General features: G+C 39.1%; 1 protein-coding gene across 3 annotated transcripts in view; it reads left to right on the top strand.

Annotated features, from left to right (window-relative positions):
- Nucleotides 1-1192: 1192 nt before the first annotated feature.
- The window catches only part of CRBN (cereblon), a 29024-nt gene continuing 15928 nt past the window's right edge, over nucleotides 1193-14288 (top strand). For 2 of the 3 annotated variants that reach the window (XM_087431370.1, XM_004442406.3), the window contains exons 1-5: nucleotides 1193-1274; nucleotides 5985-6097; nucleotides 6716-6918; nucleotides 7755-7904; nucleotides 12528-12687. In XM_087431370.1, coding sequence (XP_087287496.1) covers nucleotides 1208-1274; nucleotides 5985-6097; nucleotides 6716-6918; nucleotides 7755-7904; nucleotides 12528-12687 — 693 coding nt within the window. In that variant the 5' untranslated portion in view covers nucleotides 1193-1207. The remainder of the gene's footprint in view (nucleotides 1275-5984; nucleotides 6098-6715; nucleotides 6919-7754; nucleotides 7905-12527; nucleotides 12688-14288) is intronic. The other variant, XM_087431369.1, reaches the window with a different exon arrangement.

Genomic DNA, 14288 nt, shown 5'->3' with positions numbered 1-14288 from the left:
CAACTGACGAGAGTGATCATCTTAACTCCACTAACCCATCACAATAACGTATTATATGTGACTGTTATTAACCTGATCATAAAAGGCGATGCTATCATCAATATCAGGGACATTATTAACAAACAAATCTGGGACACTATTTAGCCTTCTCATTTTGCAAACGGGTAAACTAAGGCCTGAGGCCATAGATGACTTGACCAATGCCACAGAGTAATACAGGGAGAGAAAGCAGAAAGACACAGAATGGATTCATGAGCCTCACTTACTAGGAGGTTTTTGGGTTTTAACTCTTCAGTGAGGCAAATTTTCTAAAGTTTTTAAAATCTCAGATTCATTATTGTTTTCTTCAGAGCAATGCTGCTGCTTCCCCTCCACACCATGTTTAAATATTTTATTTCATTTAAAGATTTTTCAGTTTTCCTCCTTTGCTGAAAAAAATGATATTGAAAAGACACTAAGAAAACTTTTGTCCATCATCCAAAACAAAAATCTTACCAGTCACGACCCCACTACTGTAACAGACTTATGTTCATTTTTGCCTACCTTAGTCTTTTTGCCACATAATGACTTATTTTTACTTAGTTGAAGTCATAATGAGTAGGCTATTTCATAGTCTGACAATCTTACTTACCAGTCAATCATGGGCCCTTTTCTATTATGTGTAATCATCATTTCAAGTCTTTGCCTCTGATTAATATATGTTAATTTTGGAATATATATAGAAACTACTGAAAATTGTTGAAAAGAAAATCAGCTAGAATCCTACCACCCTCGGAATAACTGATGCATTTTCCCAGTCTTCATATATATACCTGTTATTTTAAGAATTGGAGCTAATGCTGTATAAACGGCTTTCTATTTGCTTCCCGCCCCCTTTGTTAAGAGCGACGTGGAGACAAAAATCTGATCCTCAGTTTCCCCACACGTAAAATGTCACGCCAGGGGCTGGAACAAGGTGAGGGCTCTGTTAAGATGCGCGGCGGGCATGAAGTGACCGGGGACAGGGACAGCATTCGGTCCCCGCAGCCCATCGGCCCGCCCTCCTGCGGCAAGAATGTTTCCAGGCCTGGGCCGGCGCGCTGTCTGCCCCACGGGGGCCGCCAGAGGGCGCTGTGGCCCCGGTGCGCGGCGGCGGCGACGCGGCGCGGACCCTCCCCCGGCGCCCCGGGCGCCGCCCTGTCCCAGCTTCCTCTGCGGGTAAACAGACATGGCCGACGAGGAAGACCCGCACGACGCTGCGCACAACATGGGCAACCACCTGCCGCTCCTGCCTGGTAACCGCACGGGGCCGGTCCCCGGCAGCGGGAGGGGGCGAGGCCCGAGCCGCGAAGAGCGCGGCGAGGCCGGGGAGCGGGGCGGGCCGGGGGCGCCAAGGCCGGCGGGGCCGCACCGGGAGCGGCAGCACGTCAGGCCCCCGGCCAGCGACCGAATCCCGGAGCTTCTCTCTCATCGGCTCGGTCGCCCCGGGCCGGGGGCGAGGAGGGGGTTTGCTCCCAAGGGCAGGGCCCCGTCCTCTCCATCCCCCGTGTGTCCAGAACTTGGCTCCAAGGAAATGCTGTGATACTCGGGGCGGGGGAGGGGGGCGTGGGGGATTGGATCAGGTTAGCAGCAGTTACCTTTCCTGGACTTCTTCCTTTTGATAAAGAGTGACAGCTAACGTGTATTAAGCACTGACCATGTCACGGCCCCTGCAGTAAGCGCTTTGCATGCATTTCTCCGTTTCATTCTCTGCACATCACTCTTCTGATCCCGATTTGGTAGGTGAGAAATGGATTGGCCGGCTAAGTCAATGACTTGCCCAAGGTCACACAGTTGCAGAGCCGGGACTCCAACCTGAGTCTGTCTGTCGGTATAGCTGGTATCTCTTAACCACTTCACTGCCAAGACAGTATTTGGTCTGTTTTTTTTAGGCAAGTAGTTCAAACACGTGGTACAGTATGCTTGCTTAGACTGAGGAGTGTGAAGTTAAACTCAGTTTTCTCTTTACGTTTTGTGAAAATTTAGACGTTGGCCTTATGTTAGAAGACTGGATATAAAAAACGCGTGGAATTATTGTACAGACTTGTCATGGAGTGCTATAGATAAGATGCTTTCCCAGAGGTGTATCAGCCAAACCGAGACTATTAGTTGAGTCCCTTCACTGTAGGCCAGGGAAGTGTGTGAGGTGGTGTGGAGATGAAAAAAGGCATGATACACAGTCTGGTACTTAAGGAGGTTTATAATCTATATGAGGCCCCTGAAAATATAACTAGCAGAAAGTAGTTGATTTAGGGCCAGATAAGTGAGTGCTGTTATGGTCCTTCAAAGCAATTGGAGAAAAGCACTGGGAGGTGGATCTGGAGACATCTAAAAGCATATACTTAGAATAGGGTTGTGGAAGATAAGGCTTGAAGATAGGTTGGGGGTAGATTGGGTCTGAGTTGTTGGGCAGCTTGCATCTTGTGCCAGTGGAGTTGGAGTTTTTTTCTATGGGTTCCTAAGAAATAATTGAGGGTTTCAGGCAGTTGCCTAAAGAAAGCTATGCTTGTAGGATTAATTTGTCCACTAGGAGTTGCATGGATTGGAGGAGAAAGAGACTGAATGTGTGCTCACCAGATAAGAGGACCTTTTTGTATAAAAATAAACCAGAGTCAGGGGGCCGGCCCGTGGTTTAGCGGTTAAGTGCGCGCGCTCCGCTACTGGCGGCCTGGGTTCCGATCCCTGGCGCACACCGACGCACCGCTTGTCCCGCCATGCTGAGGCCGCATCCCACATGCAGCAACTAGAAGGATGTGCAACTATGACAAACAACTATCTGCTGGGGCTTTGGAGAGAAAAAGGGAAAAAAAAAAGGAAGAAGATTGGCAATAGATGTTAGCTCAGGGCGGGTCTTCCTCAGCAAAAAGAGGAGGATTGGCATGGATATTAGCTCAGGGCTGATCTTCCTCACAAAAAAATAAAAAATAAAACAAAACCAGAGTCAGAGTCAGTGGTTGTTGCTGACCAACCTAGCTGAGTTGACATAAGGGTAAGTGTGTCAGCCTTGGACTGAAAGAGCCGAGCTGTTCGTTTCAGAGACATCAGTCCAACTCTGTATGTGCTAAATCCACTGTTTGAGGGAGGATGGTGAATTCAATAGGGAGGCTACTGATGTTCTGTTGTTATTCACATGGTGCTCCTGCATGAGATGACTCATCAGACTTCACCCTGGTGGTTCTGAACAGTCAGTGTGTGTTTTGTTGGAAAAAATCAGGAGGTTATAGATATAATAATCAGAGAGGTTATAGATATAATAATAATGCTTTTCTAAATCATATATGAGTTTTGTTTGTAAAGGAACATTGGATTGTTTATAAATCCGTGTAGTATGAGTTGTTTTGAAGGGTAATTCTCTTTAAGTGCTAAGGAAATAGTTTAATATTTAAGATGCAAAGAATCTGTCTTGGCCAAAGGAAACATTAATAGATAAACAGCTAAGTAGGGGGAGGTGGCTTTCAGCCAGCTTTATGAGAAAGGCCACTATTTATAAGGAAATCATTTAGAGACTAGAAGCAGAACAGTTAAAATGTAAATTTTAAAATTATGAATTTTAGCCTTTGAGTGAATGGTTGATCTTTTAAACTTTCTGTAGTAGAGCAATAAAGTGGGTCTCTCCACCTGCCGAGTGAAAGCCATGCTGTCAGAATTGTAGATACAAGGAATTAGATTCAGAATATTTTTCTTATCCGTTTAGATTTTTCTTTGTTATCTCTTGGTGAAACTTCTACGTTCTTAGGAAAAATTTGTATGAATTGTTAGACCATTGACCATTTGAATATTAGTTGAAATAATTATGTTGTTCTCTGACAAAGCCATATATCTAGGAATTCTTAAGAATTACTAGAGGGCCGGCCCCGTGGCTTAGTGGTTAAGTGCGCCCTTTCCGCTGCTGGCGGCCCGGGCTGGGATCTCGGGCGTGCACTGACGCACCGCTTCTCTGGCCATGCTAGGGCCGCGTCCCACATACAGCAACTAGAAGGAAGTGCAGCTATGACATACAACTATCTACTGGGGCTTTGGGGGAAAAAATAAATAAAATTATAAAAAAAAAAAAAAGAATTACTAGAAAGTCCGAGGCAATTACCATATTGAAAAACATTTGTATATTCGTGTCAGGAGCCTAGCTGGAGGTAGTCTGATTTAAATAATGAACTATACAAAGGATAATGACTATTTTGTAGTGACAGTTTATCTATTTAGAAGTTTATTTGGGGCATTTAAAAATACATGAAATATGAGTTCAAAAATGAGATTCAGTAAATCTTTATGGTGTGTCTAAGCTAGGGTTTCTCAGCCTCGGCACTTCTGACATTTTGGGCTGGAGAATTCTTTGTTGTGGGAGACTGTCCTGTGACTTGTAGGATGTTGAGTGGCATCCCTGGCCTCCACCCACTAGATGCCAGTGGGACTCCCCTAGTTATAACAACCCAAAATATTTCTAGACATTTCCAAAAATCCCCTGAGGGGCAAAATCACCCCTAGTTGACAACCATTGATTTGCAATAGGAATTTTACCCATAACTGGCATAAAAAGGACAGTCTCCCATTTAATAGAATAGCACCTATGTAATGTAACTTTTTCTAACCTTCATCCCTATTATTAGTAACATCAGATTTTTAAAGATCAGCTTAGTTTTCAATAATTTAAAAATTGTGTGTGGAGAAGGCTTTCTAAGACATTTCTTTTAAAATATGTTTTATGTTTCATGTGAACTTTATTTTTAAATTTAAAATTCCAAAGCAAAATTCGTATGAAAATGATCACAGACATTTCATTTTTAAATAATGTAGTGACAGCCAGGGAGGTGATGTCACTACTATGAAAATCTGTCAGGTAATAATATCTTTTTTCAATTTTAATTAATGGATCTTCCTTCCTCTTTCTTTCCTTGCTTGCTTCCTTCCTATCTTCTATAGGAACTTTTTAAAGTTAAGAGTTTGACCTTAGGGATTGCCTTGTTCGTGCCTGTCATTTTTCAGATAAGGAAACTAAGGCTTAATCAGGTGGAATGAGTTGTCTAAGGTGTCAGAACTGGCAAGGGAGAAGAGACACATCTGTCACACAGAAGAATTTCAAATATCTTATGTAGATATTGCTCCTTCAAGAAGATGGAGCAAAATTCCTCACCCCTTAAGTGTGAGCTGTGCCTAGTGATTTGCTTCCAGAGAGTATTGTGTGGAAAGGAGGAAGAACGTGTCTTTACAGTGGAGAACCCTGACGGACACGACCTCAGCCAGGTGATCAAGGTCAGCAACAGCAGCGACAGGTCGTGTTGGTAGTATGCACCCTTGACAGGACGTCGTGAAAACGGCCCTTCACGGCTCTGGTCTTCCTCCCCAAAACATACCACCTCAGTCTGATCATGAGAAATACATCAAACAAACCCTAATTGAGAGACACTCCACAAAATGCCTGACCAGTATTCCTCAGAACTGTAAAGGCCATCAGAAACCATCCCAGCTCAGAGGAAGCTAAGGAGACGTGACAACTATCTGTAATGTGGTATCCTGGATGGGACACTGGGACAGAAAAAGGATATTAGGTACAAACTGAGGAAATCCAAGTAAAATGTGGAGTTTAGTTAATAGTATTGTGCCAACACTGAGTCCTTAGTTGTGACAAATGTACCATACTAATATAAGATGTTAACTATAGGGGAAAATGGATATGAGGTATACAGGAACACTCTGTACTGTCTTTGCAACTTTTTTGTAAATCTTAAACTATTCTAAAATAAAAGGTTGATTTAAAAACAGAGTCGTTAGTGGCAGAGCCCAGCATAGACCTCAGCCCTTTGGCTGCCTCTTCGCAGTCCTGCAGAGGTTACCAAATGTGAGTGATTCTTCTTAGAAGAAGAAGCCCTCTTCTCCAGGGCTCAGAATCCTCATGAAGGAAGTGTACATTTGAAAGACATAGCTTTGACATTTTCATGCATCCATCTTTTTTTCTTATTCTACTTTTGCAGCAGAGAGTGAGGAAGAAGATGAAATTGAAATGGAAGTTGAAGACCAGGATAGCAAAGAAGCTAAAAAACCAAACATCATAAATTTTGACACCAGTCTGCCAACATCACATACAGTATGTAATTCAGTAACAGATCTAATATAACAGATATATACATCTAACTGTAGATAAAAGTTCCTGAAAACAAGTGACTGATCTTAGCATTACTGTGTATTAACTCACATCAGAAATTGTGAGTGAGGACATGGGCTATTTGCCAATAGATAAACGCACTTACTGTGGTTTTTAAGCAGTTTCATATTATGTCTTGGTGTAATTCTTTGAGGAATTGTCGCCCTCCTGATGTTTTTGCTAGTAAGGGAGCTACTAAAGTACTTCTTATTCTCTGTACTACTGTGTACTCTGTGGTTATTTAACATACTAACATTTTATACGTATCATTTGTGGTATTTGGACATAGAAATATTTCTTATCTTAGTCAAAATAAAATGTTTTGAAATAAAAAATGCTCTTGAATTTGTACATGAGAGATTCTTCACAAAATACTAGAAATTCTACTTCTAAGAGTCGAAATTAAACTTTCCTGAGGGATGTTGAGACACCAAGGTTATTATTTAAATATTTGTACCCTCTGTTTATATTTCTTTTACTCTAATTTCTCTTTAGTCTGTTGAGCCTGTATTTTTATTGTATATCTATAGTGACACTGTATCTATGTATGTTCTTAAATAGTATCTGGGCTCTGATATGGAAGAATTTCATGGCAGGACTTTGCACGATGATGACAGCTGTCAAGTGATTCCCGTTCTGCCACAGGTGATGATGATCCTGATTCCTGGGCAGACCTTACCTCTTCAGCTTTCTCGCCCTCAAGAAGTCAGTATGGTGCGGAATTTAATTCAGAAAGATAGAACCTTTGCAGTTCTTGCATACAGGTAAAATATTAAAGTGAATTTGCTTAACATAGTCTCTCTCATGTATGGTCACAGTAGAGGTCGGTGTGAAAGCCAAAACTGATGATTATTTTGCATGCATAGAATATTGGGTAAGGTAGTGAGGTAAAAAATTTTGATGAAAAGATTGAAAGGGCAAGCTGGAGTATTTTTGTTATTATCATTACCATCTAAATCAGACATTTATCTTTACACGCAATTTAACTATCTGGTATTTGAAATTTTTTTAATCATTAATATTTAATGAAAAACTTTTCTAGAATCATTTTCAAGGACTGACTTTATTTGAAGTCAAAGAGGACTTTTACATTTTAATGTAAAGGATTACTTTTACAAAGGAATGGCTTGTTCTTTCTCTCTCTCAAAATTCATAAGTTGTCCCATTACAGACCACTGGTAAACTGAAGCTGAATTTCAAGTATCCTATTGGTAACTGGAGGAAATCTGCAGTAGAGGCAGGAAATGAATACAGGAAGTTCCCACCTCAGTATAGTGCTGCTGATAAGCAGCAGAAATGATGGTCTACCGAAGTAAAAGAATGTTTGGTTTGGGAAATGAGAGTTTAAGCCCCTATCAGTCCTATGTCATTTTCAGTGACTAGAAATCTATTCTTTTCCTAAAAGTGTTCTAATTGTATTTCCTGAAGCTTCCTTATATATCTAAATTCCCCCATATGATTTTAACATAAACAGAATTATAATAGCTTTGATGAGGGCTTATTGCTATAAATTGTTTCCCATGTGTATTGCTTTTGCCAACTTTGCATATTTAAAAATTAAATGTTCAAAACTGTTTCCTTCTAAAATTTACCTCGGAAGTAATATACAGGAAAGGGAAGCACAGTTCGGAACAACAGCAGAGATATATGCCTATCGAGAAGAACAGGACTTTGGAATTGAGATAGTGAAAGTGAAAGCAATCGGAAGACAAAGGTTCAAAGTCCTTGAGCTAAGAACACAATCAGATGGGTAAGAAATACCTTATCTCTTAAAGCTATGGAAACATCTTAAAATAAAATGGGTTTCTTATATATTTTGTAGTCTACTGACCTTTCACATTTTGTAACTTTTAACTAGTTGTTCTTTTTCCCTTTGAAGGTATAGCCTAGTGGTTTCCAACTTTGCTGTGCATCAGAATCACCTGGGAAGTTTTTAAGACCGTAGAAGCTTGAGTTCCAACCTCATCTCCCATCCCTAGAAAATGATTAGCCTGGGATGAGGCTGCGGCATCTTTTTTCTGATTTCCAGGTGATTCTAATGTCCCTCCAGGTTTGAGAAAAGTAATATAAACCCAAAGGGCAGTGTCATTGGGGGTATGGCTTCTTTGGGATTGAAGACCTCTCTTCAGAGTAAGAAAGGGTGACGAAGCCAGAGGCTTGTGAGCTCTCTGCTCACTGGGACAGCTGGGGTGTTTACAGCCTTCCTGCGGTGTTTGAAAGCCATGTTGGTTACAGCTGCCAGCTGCTCCATCTGAGCTGTAGAAACCATTTACATTTAGTGCCTATCTCCAGTGAGAATTTTATGTCACCCATAAGTGTATTACATACATAATAAAGAGATCAATAAATGCTTGTTGTCTTTGTACCTTATAAAGTTTAGAAATTCTCTGAGTATACCATTTTAGCAGTTACCATTTTGGCATGGCTCTCATGGTTAGGGTTTTTTCATAATTTTAAGGAATATTAACCTCATTTAAAAGAAATCCGGTTTACTTTATCCTCTTAAAAAAACAAACAAAACAAAGCATTTGTCCTGGTCATTGCATGTTATCTCTTATGGGAATGGGTCTCAACTGTGGCACATAAGAATCACCTATGAAGTCTTAGAAAGATAAAGATTCTTGGGTTCTACCCAGTCCTAGTGAATTGGTCTCTTATCTATAACCAGAGTTGAAAATCTCGTCAGACCTGGATTTTGCACAGGTAATGTCTTCTGAACACATGGAAATTCAGAGGTTTTTTTTAAGATTTAAAAAAGAACGTGAGCTGCATGAGGGCAAGAACTTTTTGTCTGTTTTGTTCACTTAGTGGGCATTCATAAATATTACAGAATTATGAAAATATGGATGGATCAGGCAACTCTTTGGGGCTAGAGAGAGCATAGAATAATGAGAGATGGGAGGCCTGAGCCCTTAAGGGTTTTAGTTCTTCCCTCCTGGTACTCCCCCAGAACATTCACTGTGCAGACTTGCACAGCATTGAACGCATTGTACTGTCATTACAGGATTGTATATCTGTCTCCCTCAATAGGTGAGTTGTTCAAGGAAAATGAATGAGACTTCTTTCTATTTTACATTTAGGACCATAAATGTTACGTGAATGAGAGAATGTCCTCCTGAGGGCTCTGCATTAAGATGATTAGCAAGCTGTTTTGTAACTGTGGATTTACTAACAGTTCCATTTTTAAAGTACTTCCTATCCTCATGCTTATAAAATTTTGATTATTTGTGACTACTGCATTCCAGAAACCATAATGGAAAATTGATTTGGGGAAAAGTATATTTCTGAGACTGTCTTGTTATCAGTGACTTTTGACTGTGGAAAAACTATTTTGAACACAAGATGGCAGTAGACCATTAACTGAAAACAAGGAGTATATATTTATAATAAAGATTAGCATCAAACTAATAGGGCTGGACAAGACTTGAAAGGGGCACATTCTCGCTAGTATTCCATAGACCTACTGTTAAGACCTCCCATAAAGGTGAGTGTGTCTTAATTTAAAAGGCCTCCATGGAGTGAGATTTCTCTGGCTCCACTGCCCATCTGGTCCTGTAACTACCTTCACTAGAAATGGGGAAACAGAAGAAACCATGGAGATAATTTAGTGCAATCGCCTCTTTTTCCAAATAAGGAAACCAAGTACTCTTAAAGAGTTAAGTGATTTGCCTAAAGTCATACAGCTAGTAAGCAAGAGCTGGTTGGTTCTAGGTCCCCTGACTTCCAGACTAGTGCTCTTTCCACTGGACCAGAATTTCTCCATAGCACATTTGAAACTCAAGCCACTTTCCTTTTCTCCAGTACAGTAGTACCAGATAATAGTCATTTGTCTTTTATATAAATAACCCTTCATATGTAAAAAGTATACTGCTACCTTCTAGCCTTTTCTAAGTTGAGTCTTTATTTCTTTAGCATCTTCTGAACACATGGAAATTTTTTTTTTGAAAAATTAATGAAAAACAAATAGAAGTATATCATTGAAGCACTGTGGGACTCTTTAGAATTTCCTGAGTATTTCTTAGTATGTAGAGAAGAAGAGAACATTAATACTCTATTTGGAATCGGAGAAGAAGTCCTCTTACCTATCATAATTGAGACCAGTAATTCTTACTCAAAAAAGTTAATTAAAGCTGGAAATCAGGGGCTGGCTCCGGGCACAGCAGTTGGGTTCGTGCGTTCCGCTTCAGTGGCCTGGGGTTCACTGGTTCGGATCCTGGGCGCGCACCAATGCACCGCTTGTCTGGCCATGCTGAGGCAGCGTCCCACATAGAGCAACTAGAAGCATGTACTATGACATACAACTATCTACTGGGGCTTTGGAGGGAAAAGAGGAGAAAAAAGATAGAAAGTAAAAGGTATCAAGAAAAAGTTATAAAAAAACCAAAAGCTGGAAATCATAAAAAGTTATACATATATACCTTAAATATTTCATTTTAACTTAAAAGGTATAGGTGTACATTCGTTCATTTTTCACTTGATGGAGAGACAAGATAACTTTCTTTGAACTGGGTCTGCAGATTGGAGATGGCAGCAGTCTTTTTCTCACAAACCACTTTCATTGTGTATTATCTGGTTCCAGTTTATACCTGTAAGTTTTCTTTAAAGAGAGATTGTAAAGATAATCACAAGGCAGTTTGAGTGCAGAATCCTTCCAGATTTGTGCTTTTTTTTTCCTGCTATTAGAATTGTCTGAACCTAATTTCAAAAACATTTTTTATGGCTCAACCTAAAATTCATTGAAGCCATTTTATTTTTGTACTCAGATTTCATTGGTTTTTATAGTATTTATATAAATTAATGTAACTATCATCACAAAACAACTGCCATAAACAGATCGGAAAGACACAGAACTAGCTTATGTTCAAAACAAATCTCAGCTGTGGGGAGAAGAACCGGCCGTGTGTGTGCATCAGTCCTGGGCCTGTCTGACAAAAGTGACGGAGAGCAGCGCTTTATCCTGCAAGGCAATTCAGACAGCTTGTACCGCAGACTCATTATTAAGATAACAGCAAGCCAATTTTTCAGTAACATTAATGTTTTTATCATAATAAAATCTTACATAATAGTTGGGTGAAACATAATTTTTAATTTAGTTACTGATGACCTTAAAGAAGAATCAGATTTCTAAAAATTTATATAGAATGGTATACACTTTGGCTTGAAAAATATGATTACCAAGTATTTGTGTTCATGTGGTCAGGTAAAGAAAATTGAGATTTTGGTTTTTTTTTTCAGGAGCTCTAATAATATAAGAACATTTGAACATAATTTGAATACAGTCAATTTTTTTTTAACATCTTCCAAAGTCATGTAGGCATCAATTTGAGCTTGCAGGAAAGAAATGAAGTTAGTGGAGTGAATCTGATATTATCATTAAATTAAACCTAGATATTTTCAGACACAATTAGCTATTTTCATTTAATAAATAAATAGAAATATCAAAATTTCATTCATAAATTTTTGTTGGTCAAGACAGTGGTTAATATGAAAGATCACTTTAGAATTCCTAAACATAATTAATAATGAAGCAGCCACTTTTAAAATATCAGACTTTGTTAATCTCAGAGTGATTTGTCCCAGCATTTGAATGTACTGATACATTCTGTATTTCAAAATATATTATATCCAGGAGATATAATGACTCACAAGAAAACAGCTTGTGGGTGCAACCTTCTTGTTGGCATTAGTTCATGAAAAGATGTTTGCGATTATGATATTGTCAAGTAGCATTCTGGAAGTGATGACTATCATGAGAGTTTAAGTAAAAAAAGATAATGCGTATTTTCATTCTTTGCATATTCAAGTTAAATGTTTGAGAATGGGAAAAGGAATGCACCTAGAAATAAAGGCTACATGTAATTCTCTAGTCTTATTTTAACTCATCCATGTAAATGAGTTCTTGATTTTCGCTTCCTTTCACTACCTACTCCTCAGGTTAGATGATTTATTAGAAGGGATAGGTGTAAGAGTCAGGCAGCATAAGGCGATGGGGAGATGGGAGGGGTGGGGTGTCTAAGAAATTAATTTAGAAGTGTCAAGATACAGAGTAGTAGTAGTTGGTATGTTGATTTTTTTTAACTTTATTTATAGACTCTGTATATTTGTCTGAAATGTTAAAATCTTCCTTTTCCATTCCACAGTGAGATTGGAAATCCATACCTTAGGTTATCTTTGGTTTTAACTTTGGTATGATTTATGAAATATAGTAATTTTTGAAAATTTCATGTATCTTAACATCAGCATTTGGTGAATATGTTTAAAAAGAAAACTTTGAAAATCTTAGAATTTAAAATTACCTGTATGTTTAGAAACTTAATAGTTTAAGTTAGTTTATCTTGAAAATGAACATCATGCTTGGTTCTCTTTATTTTAGAATCCAGCAAGCGAAAGTGCAAATTCTTCCTGAATGTGTGTTGCCTTCAACCATGTCTGCAGTTCAGTTAGAATCCCTCAATAAGTGCCAGATATTTCCTTCGAAACCTGTCTCACGGGAAGACCAGTATTCATATAAATGGTGGCAGAAATACCAGAAGGTGAGAAACTAATGTTTTATGTACCTTCAAAAAATGAAGACAGGTTGCTTTCTTCCTCTTTTTAAGGAAGAAACACAACGTGCATGATTCATTCCCCGGACACCTTCTGCGGCTGTACTCTGGCTGCATTTCATCATAGCTGGGGCTTCTAAAAATTTCATAGGCAGCTATTTATGTAAAAGCAGTTTACAAAAGTAGTAAAATGTCACAATACTGTAAGGTGTTCTTGCTGTTATGCCTATCAGTTAGGTATTAATTCATAGCTTGTGATAATTCTACAGGAATCTCTTACTAAACTATAATCAAATCAGATGTTTGGCTCGAATCATAAACACATTACCTTAAAGAAAAGAGATTTGGGGTTAGCACATGGTAGTAGTAGAGTAAATTATACTTCTGAACTTCTGAAAGAAAAGCTTTTTAGCTATCTTTTTGTATAACGCAATTGACATCACAAAAATTGGCTTGAGACTAGGTGCTCTTTAAAAATACTGCTTGTTTGGGCATCAATTCTTATGTAGGTCCTTTTGGCTACATCATTCTTCCTCTTAGGAAAAAACTGATGAAGCCTCTTGCTGCTCATTTGTAACATGTATCAGCTTTGAGTATAAGATAGGTAGTATTTGATTTCTGCCTCAAGGAAAAGATTACTAGTTTCTAGATTAAGAATAAATTGGGTTTTTTTTGAGATTTATCTTCTAAAAATATGGAAAGACAATTCCCATTGTAACCTGAGAAATCCTGCATTAATCATCCCTTACTCTTTGTCGAGTAGAGTAGTGAAGGTCTTAATTTTTATATAAATTAGAGTGAGATCCTAATTTGATATAAATTGGTGCATGTTATTTATAAAGGAGTCTCCTACACTACTGACTAGTAGTATGTTCTTGCAGTAGAATTCATCCAGTTTTCAGCGAGAACCTTGTGCAGGATGACAGCTTGGTGGGCATCAGGCTCATAACTGGATTTCTGGAGACTTCTTGGTCTTGTTACTCTGTATTTCACTTGACCAATCTGTGACGTGGTATTGTGTGTTTTAATTAGTGTTTCTAAGAAGATTCTAATGAAAAAGTTATTAGACTGCTTAGATTCCCAAGCAACCTTGAAACTAATATTTTTGAAGATTTAATAATAGTGGTACTGCCGTAGGTTTGTGGGCAACGCTTATGTAGTTGTGCAGTACTTCTTTTTCAAACCTGATACAGACACTTTAAATATACTTTCACCTTTGTTTATTTTAACAGTAGAACAGTGGAAGCTTTTGTTGTCATAGTCATTTTAAATGTAACTGCTGAAAATAAGTATGTAAAAGATAGCTCTGATGGTACATGGGCTTCAGGGAGTGGTTTTGGAATTTGTTGAGTCATTTAGTACCTAATAGTGTGTTTGGCACTGGGTGGTACTGAGATGTTATGTGGCAAGTAACTGCATCAAGATGCTGCCTGCAGGGCCGGCCCCGTGGCTTGGTGGTTAAGTGAGCGCGCTCCACTGCTGGCGACCCGGGTTCGGATCCCGGGCTCGCACCGACGCGCTGCTTCTCCGGCCATGCTGAGGCCGCGTCCCACATACAGCAACTAGAAGGATGTGCAGCTGTGACACAC

This window comes from Ceratotherium simum, chromosome 5 (assembly GCF_057802395.1).
Source record: "Ceratotherium simum simum isolate JZ-2026a chromosome 5, ASM5780239v1, whole genome shotgun sequence".
In the NCBI taxonomy this organism is placed as follows: Eukaryota; Metazoa; Chordata; class Mammalia; order Perissodactyla; family Rhinocerotidae; genus Ceratotherium; species Ceratotherium simum.
The sequence above is the reverse complement of the archived record's forward strand: the minus strand, read 5'-3'. Positions and strand labels throughout refer to the sequence as shown.